This window comes from Gossypium raimondii, chromosome 5, assembly GCF_025698545.1.
Source record: "Gossypium raimondii isolate GPD5lz chromosome 5, ASM2569854v1, whole genome shotgun sequence".
NCBI classification, from domain to species: domain Eukaryota; kingdom Viridiplantae; phylum Streptophyta; class Magnoliopsida; order Malvales; family Malvaceae; genus Gossypium; species Gossypium raimondii.
In genome coordinates, this window is record NC_068569.1 from 16,994,080 (window position 1) to 17,015,055 (window position 20,976).

The 20,976-nt window shown below is 34.0% G+C and overlaps 4 protein-coding genes across 4 annotated transcripts; 3 read left to right on the top strand and 1 right to left on the bottom strand.

The window, feature by feature from the left end:
• The first annotated feature begins 3,100 nt into the window (after positions 1 to 3,100).
• Positions 3,101 to 5,058, top strand: LOC105771032 (cytochrome P450 81Q32). Its single transcript, XM_012592431.2, has 2 exons — positions 3,101 to 4,290; positions 4,366 to 5,058. The coding sequence occupies exons 1-2, from the start codon at positions 3,283 to 3,285 to the stop codon at positions 4,984 to 4,986; spliced, it is 1,629 nt and encodes a 542-aa protein (XP_012447885.1). The 5' UTR covers positions 3,101 to 3,282; the 3' UTR covers positions 4,987 to 5,058.
• A 1,912-nt stretch (positions 5,059 to 6,970) lies between these two features.
• On the top strand, positions 6,971 to 10,926 carry LOC105769863 (metal transporter Nramp2). Its single transcript, XM_012590801.2, has 4 exons — positions 6,971 to 7,725; positions 7,960 to 8,096; positions 8,183 to 8,835; positions 10,273 to 10,926. The coding sequence occupies exons 1-4, from the start codon at positions 7,121 to 7,123 to the stop codon at positions 10,495 to 10,497; spliced, it is 1,620 nt and encodes a 539-aa protein (XP_012446255.1). The 5' UTR covers positions 6,971 to 7,120; the 3' UTR covers positions 10,498 to 10,926.
• Positions 10,927 to 13,266: 2,340 nt separating this feature from the next.
• On the bottom strand, positions 13,267 to 14,188 carry LOC105766841 (uncharacterized). The gene is made up of 2 exons (XM_012586397.1): positions 14,011 to 14,188; positions 13,267 to 13,862 (listed from the first exon to the last, which is right to left on the bottom strand). Exons 1-2 carry the CDS (start codon positions 14,186 to 14,188, stop codon positions 13,267 to 13,269), a joined length of 774 nt encoding a protein of 257 aa, XP_012441851.1.
• Positions 14,189 to 17,054: 2,866 nt separating this feature from the next.
• On the top strand, positions 17,055 to 19,856 carry LOC105769722 (pumilio homolog 15). Its single transcript, XM_012590545.2, has 5 exons — positions 17,055 to 18,069; positions 18,174 to 18,336; positions 18,600 to 18,763; positions 18,909 to 19,167; positions 19,457 to 19,856. Exons 1-5 carry the CDS (start codon positions 17,273 to 17,275, stop codon positions 19,574 to 19,576), a joined length of 1,503 nt encoding a protein of 500 aa, XP_012445999.1. The 5' UTR covers positions 17,055 to 17,272; the 3' UTR covers positions 19,577 to 19,856.
• The last annotated feature ends 1,120 nt before the right edge of the window (positions 19,857 to 20,976 follow it).

Below are 20,976 nucleotides of genomic sequence, written 5' to 3' on the forward strand. Positions count from 1 at the left end.
GGCTGGTAGCTCGAACCATGGACACATGATACTCACCCTGTTCATATTAAATTACCGCATTAATTAAATATGTCAATTAAATAAAAATGATGTGCAACTTTATAAATATACCCGTGAATAACAAGAAACAAATTTTTTTACGGGCACTTTAATCATCATTGCTATGTGATCTATTATTTTGATCAAAGAATCCATTTTGATATTTGCACAAACAATAAAAATTTTAATCACAAATTAAACAAAAAATTAAAATGATTTATCATAACCCATATTTTTCAATTGAAATTGAAGTATTTTATTAAAAATATATAAATATAAATACAAACCAACCGTAGCAAACAACTCATTCTTGTAATTAATTTCCCCATCCCATTTTCGTGATTTCTTAATTTTTATATCATTTTATAATTTTAAACATTAAATCTAAAATTATTATTACAAACTAAAAAACATACATTAAAATTACCTTAATCTATCCCTACACCTTAAACACAAATATAATATTTATAAATAAAATATAATCTTAAATATTAAATCTAAAATTAACAATAATTTAAAATATAAACATTAATATAATATACAAATTATTATAATAAATAATAAAAACATACATTAAAACTATCAATTTTTTTCCTAAACCACCAACACAAACCAATATTCCCTTAAAACACCAACAACTAACAAGAAGAAAACAATTTTTTTTTCTTCCAACATGAGAGGGGAGGGACCATGGCTTCTTTATAAGGGGGAAGAAGAGAAAAAAAAAACCCGAAAAAGAAAATAAAGGAGGGAGCCCGTGATCGATCGGTCACATTGGCAGCAAGGTGTTAACTTCTTTTTTTCTTTTTTCTCTTTCAAGGCTTTTTTTAAAGTACCATCGGTGACGCCTGGTACACCGACGACACCAATGAAATTTTTTTTTCAGCTTTTTTTTTTGTCACCTACTTTTTTATAAACATCACGGGTGCCACTTGACAGACCGATAACACCATTAATCTTTTTCCACTAGTATACTCGTATTTTTCACAAATAAATATATGGGTGTTGCCTGACACAATGGTGGCACTAATATTTTTTAACCAAATGATTACATGATGATTGATTGAAAACGAAGTAGTGTTGTCGACGTATCAAGTGACACTAACGAGTATTGTGTAAGCACGTATTTTCATAAATAATTTATCCTAACCTATTTTTGTAAATAATTAAATTTTAGTATTATTTTTATAAAAACCCCGTCTCCTGCCCATGCAATGAAAAATGTTTTTTTTTTCTATATAACCAATTTAAAATTTCGCTTGACCTTGGAAAATGCAATAATTTTGTTTACTGGCTTTCAGTGTTTTAGATTTAGCATAAACTTTTATTCCCAACTGGTATTTTGATGGTGCAATGTTTAATGATGTGTTTAGATGTAAAAAAATAATTAGATAAAAGTGGAATTATTAAAATAATAATTATAATTATAAGTAATTATAATTCTTTGCATGTATTTGATGTAATTATATTATAACTCTTTATATGTATAAGTTAATTGTAATTATATAATCTAAAAATAAGATTACTTATTATAAAAAGTGTTCAGAATTTTGTTTTCTAAATAAACAACATAACTTAAAATCAAAGTATCATAAATATGTTAATCTAAAAAATTCAATAATACAATTATTAATAAAGTTAAATAAGAAAAATAAACATTTCATACAAATTATCTAATTACTTTACCATTCCATATTTTTTGGGGCTATTTTCCTCTAACATTAAATCTATACTTCTTGTCATCATGAGTTGATTATCGGTTAAATATAAATAATTTGTAATTTAGTTAAAATTAATATAAATAATTTATAATAAATACTAAGTAATTTAATTAAATATTTAGTAGATCATGAGAAATTATCATTTTCCAACAAACTTTTAGATACCTAAACAAAATTAGTAAAATAGCATATAAATTTATTAAAAAAATATATAAATTTTAATCGTATAAAACAATTTTTGAGCTTTTATTAAAGTGACAGATAAATAATTTAAGTTTTGGAGTCTTGTAGCTAACCGAGTGCCATTTTGGCTTTGTGTGCTGAGAGAATAATCTGCCTTGATGCCAATAGTTAGTTTCAGCAGTTTGAATATGTTTTGTCCTAGCAGCTAAGTCGGCTTTCTTAAATCTTTATCGCTTGGAAAAGGCATAGTCTTGCCTTTTTTAAATGGATATAATAAGCTTGTGTCACCATTCTCACCCATTTCTTGTAATAGAAGATTGTGACAGGAAGATGTTTTTAATTTCTGGACTGGATTTAGTAATCTACAAAAGACTTTGTAAACAGCTGAACTTCCTGCCCTCTAGTGTCACTAAAATAGATGACAGTTTAATATGATGTCGAAGAATTCAAGCCTTCTAGACTGTAGTCTAAAGGAATAACATGTTGTTGGAGGGATTTAATTGGACCAGTAGCTTGTCCTTGACGAATTTACCAAATAGATGATCTATATACATAAAAAAGAGGGCAAATGATTCTGAGTAGATGTATATCATTTGGAACATTTTCTTCGTACGGCACTGCTACAAATGTTGTATCAGTAAAAGAAACTGAAGGCTCTTGAAGACAGCTGCTTGCTTTTGCATTAAATATTACACGCAATACCTCTTTATGATCTTTTCCCATTGATTCCTATCACAGGTTGCTTACTGTCGTGATTGCACAGAGTTGACCTGTAATTGTACACTATGAATTCTTATATCATATTCAACCTGATTTGATCACGGCTTGACTAAAATACTACGATCATGATTCTTAACATGAAATATTTGCGAGACTCCACTTCAGTACTTTGAACTTGACAGAAGGTTAACACCCAAGGAAAGTGAAGACTGAAGCATCGAAAATTCAATGGCAAAATACACATTTCTTGGCTTCTAAATAGTGTCTGACATTACAAGAGACTCCTATTGGTTATGCAAGTTTGGCGAGGCTAGGCTACTTGCTGGACCACTTTAGCTAGGAATCAAGATTCAGGACCAGAGTTGCAAACTATCGCCTTAATGTTGGCGGTATTTAGTTGGAGCCATTACTTCAGCTTGTCCTCGACCAACTTACCAAATAGACTATAGATTCATAAAGAGAAGGGCAAATGATCCCGTTTGGATCTATATAATTTGGCACATCTTTATCATACGGCTGTGCTAGAAACGCCATATCAGTAATAAAGATTAGTGGCTGTAGCATACAGCTGCCTGCTTCTGCAGTAGATAACATACGCACTGACGCAAGCCTTAGTATTATGATATTATCCCATACTCAGATTAATTCCCATCACCAGTTGCCGAACTGCCATTCTCCTATAAATGATTCTATCAGGATGGATCACCGCGTAAAATCTAATCTAGCCATGGAAGCCTCGCTGTTCTACTACGTTGTCTTCTTCCTCTTCCTCTATTTTCTTACCAGAAGGTTGCTCCAAAACAAAGGTCTCCCACCAAGCCCTGCTCTTTCCCTTCCCGTCATAGGCCATCTGCATCTCATAAAAAGGCCCCTCCATCGCACCCTTGCTAAGCTTTCGAAGCAGCACAGTCCAATTCTCTTCGTTCATTTCGGGTCTCGCCCTGTCCTCGTCGTGTCTTCTCCGTCTGCTGCAGAAGAATGTTTCACCAAAAACGACATCGTATTTGCAAACCGCCCTCGCCTGCTCGCTGGGAAACACCTTGGTTACAATTATAGTACTCTTCCCTGGGCCCCGTACGGCGACCACTGGAGAAACTTGAGGCGTGTGGCCGTTCTTGAACTCTTGTCATCTAATCGTGTTCAAAAGTATCGCGGGATACGAATGGATGAAATCCGATCTTTGATTCTCAGGCTTTATAGGAGGAGTTCAAAGGGTGGTGAGTTTCAGGTTGAGGAGATGAAATCGATGTTTTTTGAGTTAACTCTTAATGTTATGATGAGGATGATTGCTGGGAAGAGATATTATGGAGAAGGAGAGGAAGAACTTGAGGAAGAAAGAAAGTTCAAAGAAATTGTGACAGAGACCTTTGAATTGAGTGGAGTCACAAGTATTGGAGATTTTCTACCGGTTTTGAAATGGATTGGATTCAATCAAATTGACAAAAAGCTGATAGCATTACAGAGGAAGAGAGACGGATTCATGCAGAGCTTGATTGAAGAACGTAGAAAATTAACAAATGATTCATATTCTGGACAGAGCAGCAAAACAATGGTTGATGTTCTATTATCTTTGCAAGAAACTGATCCTGAATATTATACAGATGATATCATCAGAGGCATGATGCAAGTAAGCTATTCTCCATTGTAAAATCCAGCTTCCATATCTCCTGTTATTCATGTTCTATTTATCTTTTGTCTATAGGTATTGTTATCAGCTGGAACAGATACTTCAGCTGGGACCTTGGAGTGGGCTCTGTCACTTTTGCTAAACAATCCAAAAACCCTTTCTAAAGCTCGGGAAGAAATAGACATGGAAATTGGACAAAACAGGTTTATGGAGGAATCAGATCTTGGTAGACTCCCATACCTCCACGGCATCATTAAGGAGACGTTTAGGATGTGCCCCGTAAGCCCAGTTTTGGTACCGCACGAGTCATCCGAGGAATGCACCGTGGGGGGGTTCTCTATCCCGCGAGGCACAATGCTGTTGGTAAACATTTGGGCCATTCAGAATGATCCAGGATTATGGGAAAAGGCTAGTGAATTTAAGCCCGACAGGTTTGTAGGACCAGAGGCGGTAAATAATGGGTTCACGTTGTTGCCATTTGGGACAGGCAGGAGGAGGTGTCCGGGAGAGAGCATGGCAATGGGGTTGATTCCTTTGACATTGGGATCTCTGATTCAGTGCTTTGAGTGGGAGAGAATTGGTGAGGAGATGGTGGATATGAGTGAAGGTAGTGGGCTAACCATGCCCAAGGCTCAGCCCTTGGTTGTAAAATGTAGGCCACGCCCAGCCATGATCAACCTCCTCTCTCAAATTTAGTCTATGATGTTTTGTGTAATCATTTTATTATTTGTATAATTTTTTTCTTAAGGCATATTGAAATGCCATGAATCCAACATCCTGATGTTTCATTCAATAATTTAAAAAATGTATTTGTTTTTTTTTTTGGTAAAAAATAAAAGCAAAACAAATGTAGTCTCAGCTCTCCAAGTCCACTAGCATCTGCCTGTAGCAGAAAAGTAATACTCGGTGGAGGGGACAACAAATGTATGTATTATGCCTATATCCTTTTCCTGGGCAAGATTTGCAAGATGGCCTGTTAAGGATGTGTCTCACCTCAAGTCTAAATAGTCTTTCACTAAGGTGGTGGAGGAGTGAAAGTCATTGTACGGTTTATTTAAAAAATTAATTGTCATCAACAAATCCATCTACGCAATAAGATGTCGAATACCCAGACCTTTTGCCAAACTTCAACAATTAGTTCAATATAATAACAATCAGGTCCAACGTATTGTTTCATAATTAAAAAAAAAAATCTATTAGTATAAGCACAGAAACGGACAAAAATGAAGAAAAAAATATTTTGAAGATATGGGAATTTCATCCAGACAACCTTATTGACATTGAACTCAATAATAGTATATAGTATGGATAATGTTATAAGGAAATAAAGAATCAGCACAGAACAATTGAACGATGAAGAAAGAAGGGTGCAGCTTTTGTTTAGAATAATATCATTCTAGTGGTTAGGGTTGGAGATGCCACACCATTGGACTGCAAAACGGAGCATATGTACTTGTGTTCTTCCTTCTTCTGCACTACTTTATTTTATAGGGCTCCTACGAGCATATGACACCAAGCAACTTTTTCATATTGATAGCAACAATCATTAAATGAAAGACAGCAAATTATGGCGTGAGGATCAAAGTATAGATACCCAGAGACATGGCTTGCTTTTTTACCCATTACCACAGTGAAACTAGCAAAACAGTACTAACGTATATCCGGAGCAAGAATTTACAAAGTACTCAGATAGATTGTTCTTGGCCAAGTCAAGGGCAAACATAAAATTTTATAAACCCAATTGTAAAGTTTTGACTTTATCATTTTGTTAATTATAAAAATATAAATGTTAAAAGGGCCTAAAATGAAATTTTACCAAAGGCTGAAATTGAATTTAAAAATTTGGGATGCAAAACACAGAAAATTTACTATATTATTATTACTATAAAATTACTGACGTAAAGGTTTCAAAAATAATTCTAGCAAATTAAGAGGGTTAAGATATTTTTTTGTCGTAATTAGAGCATTTGTTATCGATAATGAGATTAATCCTTTTATTATAGGTGTATTTTTTAAGGGATAAGCATAAAATATGTTCAATTTGTATGAGGGGAGATTAAACCCGATCATATAGTTAAAAAGATAAAGTGAGTAACCCAACACTACACCACATAATTACTACTATTATTGAAATGGGGAGTAATAATGCACAACAAATATCACGAAGTTGAACTTAAAAAATTAATCACACCGGCAAAATTGCAATGGCCAATTAGGAAAGGTCAAATATTTGGATTGTGAAATCCATGCGACTAATTTTCTTTATTTAAGTCAATAGCAATAGCAGGCTCTAGTGTTGGAATGAGATAGCCTTACCTTGGCTACATACATGAGCATGTTAGAAAAGAAGAACTATCATTTATTCAACTGAGATGATAATCATAACTATTTTATACGTGATTATAGGGAAAAAAAAACAATTTTACATCTGAGTTTCTTTTTCCTGTTTTCTATTAAAAAAAGAAAGAAAGAAAGAGAAAGGGACAATAAAAACAAATACCGGCATTTTTAGCTTAATAAAAGCAAATTAGAAATTAGAAAATGATTTTCTGCATTCTGTTTACGCGAGAAAAGAAATGAAAAAAAAGCATCGACAGCGCTATCGACGTGTCACTTTCTAAATGGTCAGAAACGTTGATTTCAACTTTTCCAATGGGATATATAATGAACCCAGACTGCGCTCGTTTTCTCGGCATCTAAACGAAAAGTAACCGATATAAATCCAACCTCTTACGGTACTCAACGGAAGAGCTCTCCCTCCACCAAAACGGACCTTAACAAACAGACGGAATATTCCGTTTTTGGTCAACAGAATATTCCTCCTCCGACGATGAATTCCCCAAACCGAGGCGAGGAGTCACCAAAGGAGGAACCTGACAGAGACAAAGATGCAGCTGAGGAATCCGAATCCAAACGCCTATTGCCATCCCAATCTCCTTCGCTGTCGTCAGATGATGAAAACGAGGTGGCATTCGAGTCCCGAGAGAAAGTCGTGATCGTCGACCTGGAAACGCCTGAATCCATCCTAAATGTCGATTACGTCCCTCCGTTTTCATGGAAGAAGCTCTGGTTGTTTACGGGTCCGGGGTTTCTAATGAGTATAGCATTTTTAGATCCGGGGAATTTGGAAGGGGATCTCCAGGCTGGGGCAATTGCGGGTTACTCTTTGCTTTGGTTGTTGATGTGGGCAACCGTCATGGGCCTGCTTATCCAATTGTTGTCGGCTAGGGTCGGAGTGGCAACAGGCCGGCATCTTGCGGAGCTTTGCCGAGAGGAATATCCGACTTGGGCTCGATTGGTGCTGTGGTTCATGGCGGAATTGGCGCTTATTGGAGCTGATATTCAAGAGGTTATCGGCAGTGCTATAGCTATCCAAATTTTGAGTAACGGTGCTTTGCCGCTATGGGCTGGTGTCTTAATTACCGCTTCGGATTGGTAAATGTCCTCGATCTGATGAACTCACTCTGCACATTTTCTTCCATTTTCGGGTTGTTTACGTGGTTGATATTTTAGATTTGTTTGGATTTGAAGTTTGAAACTTTTCTTTTTAACGTTTCTGGGTGTTCACTGGGGAAGATCAATTCAGATTCTATTCTTTTGAATTGAAAAATGCTGCTTCTTTTTTCTTTTTCGCTAGTAACAAGTGTTTCTCTCCGTCTCTGTTTACAGTTTTGTCTTTTTATTCCTGGAGAATTACGGAGTCAGGAAACTAGAAGCTGTTTTTGCTGTATTGATTGCTACTATGGCTTTAGCATTTGCTTGGATGTTTGGTGATACAAAACCCAATGGAAAAGAACTACTAATTGGTAAATCTTTTTTAACATAACCTCCATTTTTCATGAAGTGAAAATTTCATTTCTTGAATATTTTTTGTTTTTGGCGATTGTTGTAGGTATTTTGGTTCCTAGACTTGGCTCGAAAACGATTCGACAAGCAGTGGGGGTTGTGGGTTGTGTCATAATGCCTCATAACGTATTCTTACATTCTGCTTTGGTACAATCAAGAGACATAGATCCCAAAAAGAGAGGCCGGGTTCAAGAGGCACTAAACTACTACACAATTGAATCATCTGTTGCGCTTCTAGTTTCCTTCATGATCAATTTATTTGTGACAACAGTCTTTGCCAAGGGATTCTATGGCACAAAACAAGCAAATAACATAGGACTAGTTAACGCAGGGCAGTATCTTGAGGAGAAGTATGGTGGAGGGCTCTTTCCAATTCTCTACATATGGGGTATTGGCTTGCTAGCAGCTGGACAAAGTAGTACAATAACTGGCACGTATGCCGGTCAGTTTATAATGGGAGGTTTTCTCAACCTTCGTCTGAAGAAGTGGTTGAGGGCATTGATTACGCGTAGCTTTGCAATTGTGCCAACTATAGTTGTAGCTCTCGTGTTTAATACATCTGAAGCTTCGTTGGATATTTTGAATGAATGGCTTAATGTGCTTCAGTCAATACAAATTCCTTTTGCACTGATCCCGCTTCTAACCTTGGTCTCCAAGGAGCACGTCATGGGGGTCTTTAGGATTGGGCCTACTCTTGAGGTAAGCTTTTGTCTCACTTGTCCCCATTTTATTTGTTCTATCTATCCCTTCGCATGAGTGACTATTGGTGTTTTGCAGCAGCCTACATGTTATAATAACTAAACTATCAAATTCTTATCATGTATATATTCAATCCTGAGTCATTTCATATTATTTGGTTTAAATTTTCATGTTTGAAGCAATTTGATTGCAAAGAGAACTGAAAAGAAACACTGTCAAATTTACATGTTTTTATCACAATCCCTATATAAAACAGCATGCTTCACTTGAATGCTTCTTATCATCCACTATTTTTTTGCCTTTAAAGCACAAGAAACTTGAGTTGGTCCTAGTAAACAAAATGTTATCAAGATTTTGATACCATGATGCAGAATTTGATATCAAGGGGATCATATGGTATGTTCTGCTGTAAATGTTACCTATATTCGTCAGTCAGCTCATTGCTTTCATTTTGCCATCAGTGGTAGTCTCTAGGCATATTTGTGAAAAGGAATTCTAGGCATATTTTGCGAAAAGGAGTAAGTGTCTTCTGTCTTCTTTCATTTGTCATTTTTCTATATAGGTGATCATGATATTTGTTAGAGGGTAATCCTAAACTATCTTAGGGCCTATGCTATTGATCTCATTTCAGAAGTCAAATATCATTGCTGTTATTTTGGTTTATTATTCTATTTTATCTTCATTCATTTGCAATGTATGTTAAAAGTACCAAAAATTGTGAGGATTGTGTCTAGGTTTAGTAGTCCTAAAAGGCTGCTTAGGGGGGGCGGGGGGGGGGGTGGAGCCAAAGGCACCATATTGTTCTAGAGGAACCTCTAGAGAGTTCTCAAGTCCAAGACTTCTCCTAATATTTATATGCTTCTTGGAAGGGTCTAGAAATAGCATCAAAGTCACTCTGCATTTCCATAGAGCTCGCTAGGAGGACCCATTAGATTTCCTACCAATTATTTGATTGACAGAGCATTTGGCTCTGATGGGAGTGATTCTCTCATGACCTCAGGTCTTAACTGGAAATTCAGCTTTATATGAACCTGCGGAACTGCCTAAGTAGCAATTTGATGCACACAGTCTGTTGGTTGCTTTTTTAACAAAGATTAAAGTTATCCAACCCTCTTGTTGTAATTCTAGGAATACAAAGCATCAAATTGATCTTCCATCGTTGCGCAAAACTCATGAAGTCTTAACAAAGAATGTTTTGAAAATGACAATGGGTTGTAAACTTTGTTTTTTGGTATCTTTAGTTCACATAGTTATAATATGTAATTTAATTAAATTACTAAGCATCATTCCTTTCAATTGTATATGTAACACATTAGTTGGCTTGAGCTGCTTCGGCTGATGATACTCAAGTCAATTAATATATATCTAATTCATGGTTTGATGCATGAATTGAAAACATAGCTAACTTTTTGGTTCATGTTCTCTATTATTTTGCAGAAACTGGCCTGGACTGTAGCTGCACTGGTAATAGTAATCAATGGGTATCTTTTACTGGATTTCTTTGTTTCTGAAGTAAAGGGGCTGCTGTTTGGACTATTTATCTGTATTTGGACAGCTGCATATATAGCATTCATAGTTTATCTCATTTCACGTGGTGGTGCTCTTCCTTCCACCTGGTTCAGCATAGAACTATCCAAGAGATTTTCTGCGAATGGAACTTAATCAAGAAGCGCAGTCAGCGCTAGGAACATCAAATTCTTAGAAGTATGTAGCTGTCTGCATAAGCCTCCAAATAGCATGATGGCAGTTGTTCAATGTTGCAAAAGATAAACCATTCATTTGGTGCATCAACAAGCTTTAACACATATCCAAACAAAATTGGTTCCAGATTGCTACCGATGTGCTTGTCAGAGCTGCACGGAGTTATATTTCATCCTGGAGGATAGAGTAAACACTTTTCCAACCTGCAGGCGGCTAAAACTACTTCCATCCCTGTAATAGGTTTTATCATGTCCATTTTCAAATTAGAAAAAGAAGAAACGTCTTAGTTTGATATTCTTTGATGTAAGAACTCCTCATGTACCATAGCCAGACTGCCATTCTTGTTTCCCCAAAAGGGACTTATACAATACAACAACTCAAATTTGCAAATTCCTGAGTGCTGGATTCTCTTATGTATACTTTCATATAATTCCGGAATCTCGTTTTCCGTTGTCGGTTCATTTTTGTTCAAACTTAATTAAGCCGTCTTTGATTTGTTTCGGGTAAATTCGATTTATATGGACTTCACTTGATTATGGACTGGGTCCGGTTGATGTAAAATTTAGGCCAGTTTTTAAGTTTGGTTTAGCCCAACTTGAAAAATAGGCTTAAAATTTTATCTAAGTTTGGCTCAGATTAAAAATGTTAAACTTGAGTTTGACTCGGCCTGTCTGTATTAATTTTTTATATTATTATTTTATATAAAAACAAATTTTAAAAATATAATACATCAAATAGTAGCAACATGATAGTGAAATGACAGCAAAACAATAACGGAAAAAAAGTTTAAGTTGATTTGGGTTGGGCTAGGCTCGTGTCAAAAAATCTTACCCTAGGCTTGACCTGTTTAGGAAATGAGCCTTATTTTTATCCAATCCCATTTTTCGGGTCTATATTTTTGTCCAAACCCTCTCTCTTTTTGGACAGGCCTTTAGGCCTATGCGGGTGACTCGACTCATGATCAGGTCTAATATGGACTATGTTTTGGTCAATTTAGCCATGGATTGGGTTTGGAGATGGGATTTTATTTCAAAAATAAATGGGTCTAATTAAAAAATTTGCAAGATTAATGAGAATTTCAAAAACAATAGGGGTTAATGGTAAATTTGTCACTATACTTTTGTTGAAAATTGAAATTATTTTTGGATTAAAGATAAAATTGCCACAATACTTCAACTTTTTTTTCTTCAATAAATTACTTTTTGTTCAACAAATATTCCAGGTATTACATAATTGCAAGTTGACATTATTTACTTTTTGTATTGCAATCCCTGATAGCCTGTACCTTACTACTTAGTTTATCATATTCACATCTATTGATTTCTGATTTCCCCCATGCTGTCTATTGTTTCTTTCTAGCCGTATCAAGTAAATGTGCGCATTCCATGCAAGCTTAAGAATAGAAGTCAGCAATGTCTTCCCTTTAAACTTCTCGACGGCCCATTGCAATTCTCTTTGCCATCCTATAACTGATCTTAGAAGACCACACAATGAAAGAACTCCTTCCCAAACCTCCTTAGAATAGCAGCAGTCGAAGAAAAGATGATCCCCTTGTTTCTAATTCCCTGTCACACAATAAACAATTCCCTTCTATATTCATTCCTCTTTTGATCAATCCGTCCCTAGTTGGCAGTCTGTTATGAAGAGCCATCCAGCTAACCAAAGAATGCTTGGTATGTATAAAGGATACCAAATAAGCTTTCTTCAAGATATACTTTCTCATTCCTTTCCCTTATCGCATCTCAAATCCGCTTGATTTGATACTTTTCTCCTTGGTTCAACCTCAGTTCAGATTGTGAAGAAGCTAGATTTGCAACAATATGCTCCAGCTCCAACTCCAACTCCAACTCCCATTACTAGGGACTTGCATAACAGATTTGCCTTTAAGCATATATGCCTGAATCCATGCCACCCATAATGATCCTGCTTGCATCATTACAGACCACAAATGTTGAAAAATACTTGCTTTGTTCTAACTTTCTAACTCCCTCAAGCTTAATCCTCCTTCTGCCTTAGGCATACGAATAACCTTTCAATTAACTCTTGCCCCCTTGCCATCCTCACTCCTCCCCCCTCCAAAAAAATCTCATGCACAACTGATTTTTCCTTTTAAGCACACCTTTAGGAATTATTAAGTGCCTAAACCAGAAACCTTGTATTAGTTGTAATCTACCATCATAAGACAAAACTTATTTGCCCAATCATACTAAGGGTACACCAAGGTACCTAACTGGAAAATTACCAAATTTGAACCCTGTCACCTGCAGTATGTTGCGCTTCAGCATCAGATATGCCGGAAGAAAAGACATCACTTTTGGAACTATTAAGCTGTAGGCCAGAGAAACAGTAAAACTGCCGTAGCACACACTGAACACCAACAACAGATTCCAAATTTCCTTTAGCAAAAATTAACAAATCATCAGCAAAGCTGAGATGTGTTGGTTTAACTTTTTTGCTCTGAGGATAGTATTGAAATAACCCATTCTCAACAGCCTTATCAAGCATTTTGGAGAGAACATTCATAGCGGATCCCCTTGCCTTGTACCTTTGGCATCTTTAAAGTATCCTACCAATCCTCCATTAAAAGAAATTGAATACCAAGGTTGTGTGACACAACTCCTAATCCAATGAATAAACAATAGTGGAAATCCCAAAGCCTCCAAAGTTGCAAAGATAAAATCCCAATTAAGGAAGTTGTAAGCCTTTTGAAGATCAATCTTCATGGCACATCTAGGTGACAGTGATTTCCTGCCATACCCTAACCATCTCCTGAGCTAAAAGACTATTATCAGAAACACTCCTTCCATGAATAACAGCTGACTGATTGCCTGCATTAAGTTTAGGTAGAAAACTTGTCATTCTATCAATCAAAATTCTAGTGATGCATTTATAGATCACTGAACAACAAGAGATTGGCCTGAAGTCCTTCATACAACTTGAATTTAACTTCTTAGGCACTAAGGCAACAAGTGTTGAGTTAAAAGCTGGCAGCAAATTATTAACCTGAAAAAATTCCAAGACTGCTGCAGTAACATCATCCCCAACAATATTCCTAGTTTTTAAAAAATAAGCTTTCTGAGCAAACATTGCATTTTTTACTTCTCGTCTTTCAATACGGTTACCAATAACTTCTTGATCATCAGATGTTAAAGAACATTGATATAGCTCTTGCAATAATCCCCCTGATGGCACAACCACTGCAGTATCAAAAGTCCCCAAAATTCTTTTAAAATATCCAACAATCTCCTCTGTAAGCTCAGCCTGCGATTCTACCCTTCCACCACTCTTAGTAACCAAGACTTCAATTGTACTTCTGTTGTTTTTTGCTGCCACAACACTATGAAAAAAACTGGTGTTTTGATCCCCTTCTTTCAACCACTAAATCCGAGATTTTTGTTTAAAAAAACTTCCCTCTTCTGCCAACAGCTCCTTATTTTGACCATAAAGAAGCCTTTCCTTCTCTAATATCTCAACTGTCTAACTCCAGCTGAGCAGCTTCCAATTCTTTCCTTTTATCCTGCACCTTTTCTGATAAATCTCCATAGCACCGTTTATTGAAACCTCTAAGCACATGCTTCAATCTTTTTAACTTTAGGAAACTCACCTTCATAGCAGTCCCCTCCACTGGCTTACTCCAAGATTTCTCCACCATTGTCAGAAATTCTGGATGACTAGTCTAGAAATTAAAGAACTTAAAAGGTTTCGAAATGGTTGACGTATATCGATTTAGACCAACAAAAATTAGGCAGTGATCAGAAATTTGTGGTGACAATAACTCAACAAAAGAATTCGTGAAACTCACACACCAACTGCAATATCAAATTTTGCCACTAATTTTTTGTTTCATTCGATTTTGCCACTAAACTTTAATTTTTTAATTGAATTTTCTAGAGCTAAAAGTTAATTTTGAATTTGAAACAAAAATTAATATAATATAATATAATATGTTTTCAAAGTTCATTTTAATGATCAATATGATAAATTAATAAATTAAATATTTAAAATAATAATTTTATTTTCTAAATAAAACATTTAATAATATAATACTATGTCACTCATATACACTTGAAAACCACAAATTTAGAACACAAATATCAGTTTAAAAATCACATACAATAAATAATGAAACATATAGTTTAAAACTAATTAATAATAACACGTTAAATATATACATTACTAAAATAAAAAATTATATCAAATTGTTTATCATTGTATTTCATCAATCTTGAGTCATGCCGAGTTAATTTATGACACAAACTTAATCAAACACATTATTAAAATAGAAAAAAATTAAAAGTTTTATTAATGTAATTGGTATGGGTTCAAATCCTATTATATACATATTTTTATTAATTGTTTTTAAAGTGAAAAGACTAAAATACTTCCAAATAATATTACATATTTTAAGAATATAATAAAATTTATCAAAAATTTGAGTGTGAGCAAGAACACCTTTACCTCCATTACGGTTCGCAGAGAATATACAATTGAGAGAGAAAATATATGACCCCGCGAGGATGCTATGCTTGATCCACAATATCTCATTGACTCGTCTACAAAGTGGTCCCATTGTACCAAGTTAGGCGAGTAGTACTCCACAGATAGAATGAAAAATAAAATATAGTTCTTGACAGATAAGACAACAAAATGAAATGTAGTCCATGACAGGTAAGACTTTAATGATACGGTATAATAGATGTCAATGGATGAACCGATTAAGTAATAAGTAAAAAAATAGTAGAATAAATTCTTTAAATGATGGAGATAAAAGTTAAATTTCAAAATCTGAAAATTAAGAACTTTTAAAATGTAAACACAAAATTCTCTAAATGTGTTATGAGTTTTAATCTCTATAGGTTAAATAATAATAAAGTAATCTAGACTAATCGAGTTTAATTGAAACAAATAAATGTAATTTAATTAAAAGATTATTTCTTAAATTTGATTAAAATAGAGTCATACTCAACAACATATTTTTTTAATTTTATTCACTCCATCTCAATATATATTTAATATTCATTTCAATCCTTGATTTCTCAAGGTGGTTTTATTTGGAACTTTTATCATGTATTTTCCATCATACAATTAAGGATAAAAATACAAGCAGGGATGAAATTTGATCTTTACTTACATTGGATTTTCTTTCCTTAAAATGCAATGCTGATATCTATATAATGCAACTGCAGAAGAAATGATTTTATTGAATTGCTATTTGTGATACCAATATTTATTCATCAAAATGATAATAGCTAAACGCGTCTAATTATTGTCCCATTTTCCTTCACATTATTTTCATGCATATGAAGCTAAATCTTTCTTTCTAAGGGCAGCATTAAATTATATATTTTAAGGAATTAAAATTTGACATTTTATTATCTTAATTTATAATTTTAAAAGAAGTACGGAAATAAATTTACCCTGTTCAGTGGCTATTCCTTGCCCTTGGTGCACTACTTTTATGGATATGCACTTCCCAAAATAACACATAACAGTGAGGTTGTAGCCATATTTGACCATGACTTCTAGAAGTTTCATGTTCACATCTAACTCAAGTGCAAGAAAGTAAGGATGTTCAATATTTCATGAAAGAAACACATGGTATGATTATTTTTAAAATAAATAAGATTACAATGTTTATTATTATCGGTGATGTTAAGATTTAGGTTTTATTTGATAAATTATTGAATTTTTTTATTGAAAATAGTTTAATTTTATATATATACATATTTAATAATTCAAAATTAAAACAATTTGATAGATTTTTATTTGAAAAAGTTAAAAATAATAGAAAATATTTTCAGTTAATTTGATTTAATTTATTTAAATATTATATTATCTTATAAAAAGAATTTTGTTTATTATTTAGAATGAGATGAAATGTTTAAAATTAAATATAAGATGTAAAATATAATTTTTAAAATTTAAAGTTTATATTTATCAAAAACTGTAATTAATTTTAAGTAATATATCAAATAAAATTTAAAATCTCTTAAATGAAGAGATATATAGTAACTTATCCTTCCTTACCTTAATTTTATCAAATTAAATATCTCAATATAAAAGGATAAATCTGGATAAAAAATAAAATTATTCATGATTAGTTAATCAAACCCAATTCCATAAAGGAAAATATTAAAATAATTTTATAATAATATTTATATCATTCTTAAAAACTAAAATTGTTGTTATATTTAATTAAATAGGAACCGAGGTGTAGAATAGAAATTAAGTTTTTAATCATAATTCAAATAATTTATATAAAATCTTGGTAGACCAGAATCCTTAAAATAAACAAAATTGAAAAAGAATGGAAGAACCTTATAATAAAAGAGGATCAAAAACAAAAACGAAATTGAAGTTGGTCAACTGGTCAGACATAGGACCAAGGAAACACAGGGCGTGTGTTATGACCTTTTTGGTTGCCTTTTGCTTTGCTTCCAGCGTGAAAGTATTTCCATAAATTGCATGCAAAAAAGAAACTAGTCTTCTTATTTCTTCTTACGGATGTCTCTTCAGTTTCTCAATCCCTTGATTTTAACACACACACACACCAAAATTACCCATTGAAAATCAAAATTTGTTTTAGGATAACTTTTCTTGGAATTAAAATTTACCCTGGTTTATCTATGCATTTTTTTAATTATAATTCTTGTTGTTTTAAAAACCCTTTATAACTATCCCAAAAACCCTTTAAATTTTCTTCGCATCTTTCTTTTGGGTCTTGTTTTTTGTTTTGATGGAGTCTACTGTACCCTTTTTGTCTCCTGTTTCACAGTCTCCGGAGAATCATTTTTCCTTTTATCATAACTTTGAACTTTTTTATATGGAAAATATAGCACAAAACAACTCTTTTGATCAAACTCAAACCTTAGAATCAGCCTTTTCTGGTCTTAATGTTTCAGGTTATCCGGATTTACCCGATTCTGGTTATCAATTTGGCGGTGGGTTTGCAAGAGCAGGACAAGATAGAAACAACAATGTTATTGGCGAGGGCACAAAAGTGGGGCCAGATGTTGAAAGTTGGGGGGCTTTCATGTATAGTTCGTATCAGCTTGGTTCTAGTAGGAATATTGAATTCTCGATATTACCCTCTTCTAATCAAACCAGGCTCTTGTCCGCTGCTGCTTCTGCTGCCGGTTGCACAATGCCTTTTGGGTTAAACAATAACATAAACCGATCTAGTTTTAATACTAGTAAGCTTTGTAATAATAATCAGACTCGGCATCATTGGTTGCATGAACCTTTGAATTGTTTGAGTTTAGGGGATTTGAGGGGTAGGCTTGTTGCCTTAGCAAAAGATCAATATGGTTGTAAGTTTTTACAAAAGTCAGTTGAGAAAGCTTCAAAGGAGGAAATTGATATGGTTTTTATGGAGGTTATTGATCATGTTTGTGAGTTGATGTCGAACTCTTTTGCCAATCTTGTTGTTCAAAAAGTTGTGGATGTTTGTAGCGAGGAACAGAAGAATCAGATTCTTTTGATGGTTATTAAGAATAGGTTTCGACTTGTTGAGATTTGTCTCAATCTTCATGGGTATGTTTGGTTGATTCGGTTTTGTTTTTTTGTTTTTGTTTCTGGTTAAGAAGTTGTTTTGTGTTCAATAAATAAAACACTAATATGTTTTCATTCCGTGACAGGGCTCGTGCTGTACAAAAATTGTTGGAGAAACTTACTACTCAACAACAGATCTCGTTGTTTATGTCAGCTCTAAGCCCTGGAGCTGTTGCATTGTCGAAGGATTTGAATGGTCATCGTGTGATCCAGTATTGCTTGAAAAATTTCTCTGATGAAGATAACAAGGTAGCATTAATTTTGGACTAGTAACGATTTGAGTTAAAGCTTCATTTTTTTTTTGTCTATGTTAATCCTGTTTTAGTTTAATTGTTTATGTCTTGAGTCATTTGAATTAAATTGCAGGGGTTACATGATACTTGCTCATATCTAAAACGTTACGATAATGAAATAGATGCATTAACTGCTGTTTTGTTGACCAAGATTTGTTTTTGCATTGCACCTTTGTTAATGTAAAACATCTTTTTTTGACCGTCGGTTTTCATTGGCAGTATTTTCTGAATGTGGTGGCTAATAACTGTTATCAAATTGCATTAGACAAATGTGGATGTTGTGCACTGAAGCATTGTCTTGACCACTCGAATGGAGAGGCAAGAGCCCATCTCTTTCAAGAGATCATAGCAAATGCTCTAAACTTAGCCAAAGATCAATATGGGTGCGTGGTTTTTTGAAACCGGTTGTGCGTGTGTGTTTCTTTAAAAGGTCTTTCCTTATTGCTTCACTTGATTTGATGTGGAACTTGTGCAAATGTTTGAGCTTTGATATGTGCTCTTGTGTTATTGTTTTTCTTGTTTCTCTAGCAACTATGTGGTGCAACATATACTGGAACTGAAAGAGACACAAACAACAGAAAGACTTCTCAGACAGCTTCAAGGGAATTATGCTTCTCTTTCCTGTAATAGGTACGGAAGCAATGTTGTTGAGAGATGCTTGTTGGAATCACAAGAACCACTGACCACGAGAATCATAGTGGAGTTGCTTAGAAGTCCAATCGTGTCTACACTCCTTCTCGATCCTTTTGGGAACTATGTTATTCAATCAGCTTTGTCAGTCTCTAAGGTTTGATAAATCTTAAATTCTGCTGCTTCCATCATCGTCGTCTTTTCATGCACATTGCATTGAACAACATGTGCTACTTGATTAATGTATTTGCACCTTGATATGGTTGGCTTAGGCACTTTATGATTCCATCTAATCTCTTATACGAAGCACCTCTGATTTGTGGAACTCATGCAGTCATACTTCTTAGATCCTCTATTCTTTAGTAGGCAAATATCAGTGTTACCACAAAATGGAATGGACTAACGCATGCTTAACGCGATGATTGTTTTAAATTTGCAATGAGCAGGGCTTTGTGTTCGATGCTTTGCTGAATTTGGTGCAGGATCACTACCCAATAATGCGCAGCCATAGTTATGGAAAATGGGTACTTGCCTGGTTCAGCAGGAGAAAGCAGTTACACATGTAAACAATTATAACATTACAAAAATTATAAGCATGAAAAGATGTGGTCATAAAGAGATTTTTCACCCCGAATTTCTCATTCGTAAGGGTAGAATTAGGATTTTGTGTACCGAGTTTATAATTGATCCGATCCAATGTGTAGGATTATTGTTGGTGCTTGTAGATTGTAGTCTTAATTTGTTGGCTGACACATGAATGTTGCAGCCAGATGTTGTGATCTTAAAAGGAACAATCATTCTTTAGTGGTGTGATAATAATATTACTTGAAGGCTTATGTTAAATCTTATTTCACTCTATCTATTGTTCAATTAACTCTTAATATTTTATATTGTGGTTGACGGCTTGACGCGTATTACTTACATTGTCTCATAACATAGGATGAAAATTTTTATGATAAAGGTTTAATCAAATGATGTTGACGAGTCGGTTTACTGAAAAGAACCTCAAAACTGTCGCATTTGAGTAGTGAACGTGTTTTGTCATGTTTGATCAATCGGCAATGGAAAATAAGGTCAAAATCAGTTCCAAAACCTCATTTGCGGAATATGTCTCGTCAAATAATCAACCCATGAAAGTGGCAAGAAAGACAAGTAGTCTACTCCGCCATTAAAGCCCTTCCGTAAAAGTTTGTTAGCAAGGTCAATGGTGAAAGCAATTTATTAGTAAATTATAATTTCAGTCATTTATATTTTCTTAAAATTGTTTTTTGACCACTAAATTTTTGAAATTTTACTATATGATCACTGGTGATCATAATGTAATAAGTCGATAATATTAGTGATTGTATAATAATTTTTTTAAAGTTTTGTGATCAAAACATAATTTTAAGTAGAGTTAATATATATGGAGGTACTTGAACTTGACAACTTATAAGTTATACCTAATTTTATTTTTACTTAATTGGTATCTAAATTTTAAAAGCATAAACCAACTTGGCACTTTTTTTAGGTACTTAACTAGCACTCTTAAAATACATTGACTATCAATATCATAGTAACACATGGCAACATCACATTTTGACACGTGACAAAAAATAAATATATAAAGATTATTAAAAATTATTTTTGTCATGTCTCATCATGCTAATGATTGTTAATGTCATATTAACTTATTTTAACGGTGACACTAAGTAGATATAAGCTATCAAGTTTAAGTAGCTCCGTATATATTAACCCTTTGTAAACATAAGTAGTTTACCCTCAATTTAGGGATAATATGATTTTTGGCTCATGAACTCAGAAACTAAGTTAACTTTGGTACTTGTACTTGGTAATTAGATCTATTTTGGCTCTCGGACTTAGATTCCGTCAAGATTTAATGATGTTATGACCAATGTTATTGGAATAATACTAAATTGAACAGACCAATAATTGATCGATATAATTGTCCAAACAAAAGGGTTGA

Coding starts and splice junctions, on each gene's coding strand:
- LOC105771032 (XM_012592431.2), top strand. CDS start 3,283: ATGATATTATCCCATACTCAGATTAATTCCCATCACCAGTTGCCGAAC. Junction 4,291..4,365: donor TCATCAGAGGCATGATGCAA/GTAAGCTATTCT, acceptor TTTTGTCTATAG/GTATTGTTATCAGCTGGAAC.
- LOC105769863 (XM_012590801.2), top strand. CDS start 7,121: ATGAATTCCCCAAACCGAGGCGAGGAGTCACCAAAGGAGGAACCTGAC. Junction 8,097..8,182: donor TGGAAAAGAACTACTAATTG/GTAAATCTTTTT, acceptor CGATTGTTGTAG/GTATTTTGGTTCCTAGACTT. Junction 8,836..10,272: donor GGATTGGGCCTACTCTTGAG/GTAAGCTTTTGT, acceptor ATTATTTTGCAG/AAACTGGCCTGGACTGTAGC.
- LOC105766841 (XM_012586397.1), bottom strand. CDS start 14,188: ATGGTGGAGAAATCTTGGAGTAAGCCAGTGGAGGGGACTGCTATGAAG. Junction 13,863..14,010: donor TGCTCAGCTGGAGTTAGACA/GTTGAGATATTA, acceptor GTGTTGTGGCAG/CAAAAAACAACAGAAGTACA.
- LOC105769722 (XM_012590545.2), top strand. CDS start 17,273: ATGGAGTCTACTGTACCCTTTTTGTCTCCTGTTTCACAGTCTCCGGAG. Junction 18,764..18,908: donor TTAGCCAAAGATCAATATGG/GTGCGTGGTTTT, acceptor TTGTTTCTCTAG/CAACTATGTGGTGCAACATA. Junction 19,168..19,456: donor CAGCTTTGTCAGTCTCTAAG/GTTTGATAAATC, acceptor TGCAATGAGCAG/GGCTTTGTGTTCGATGCTTT.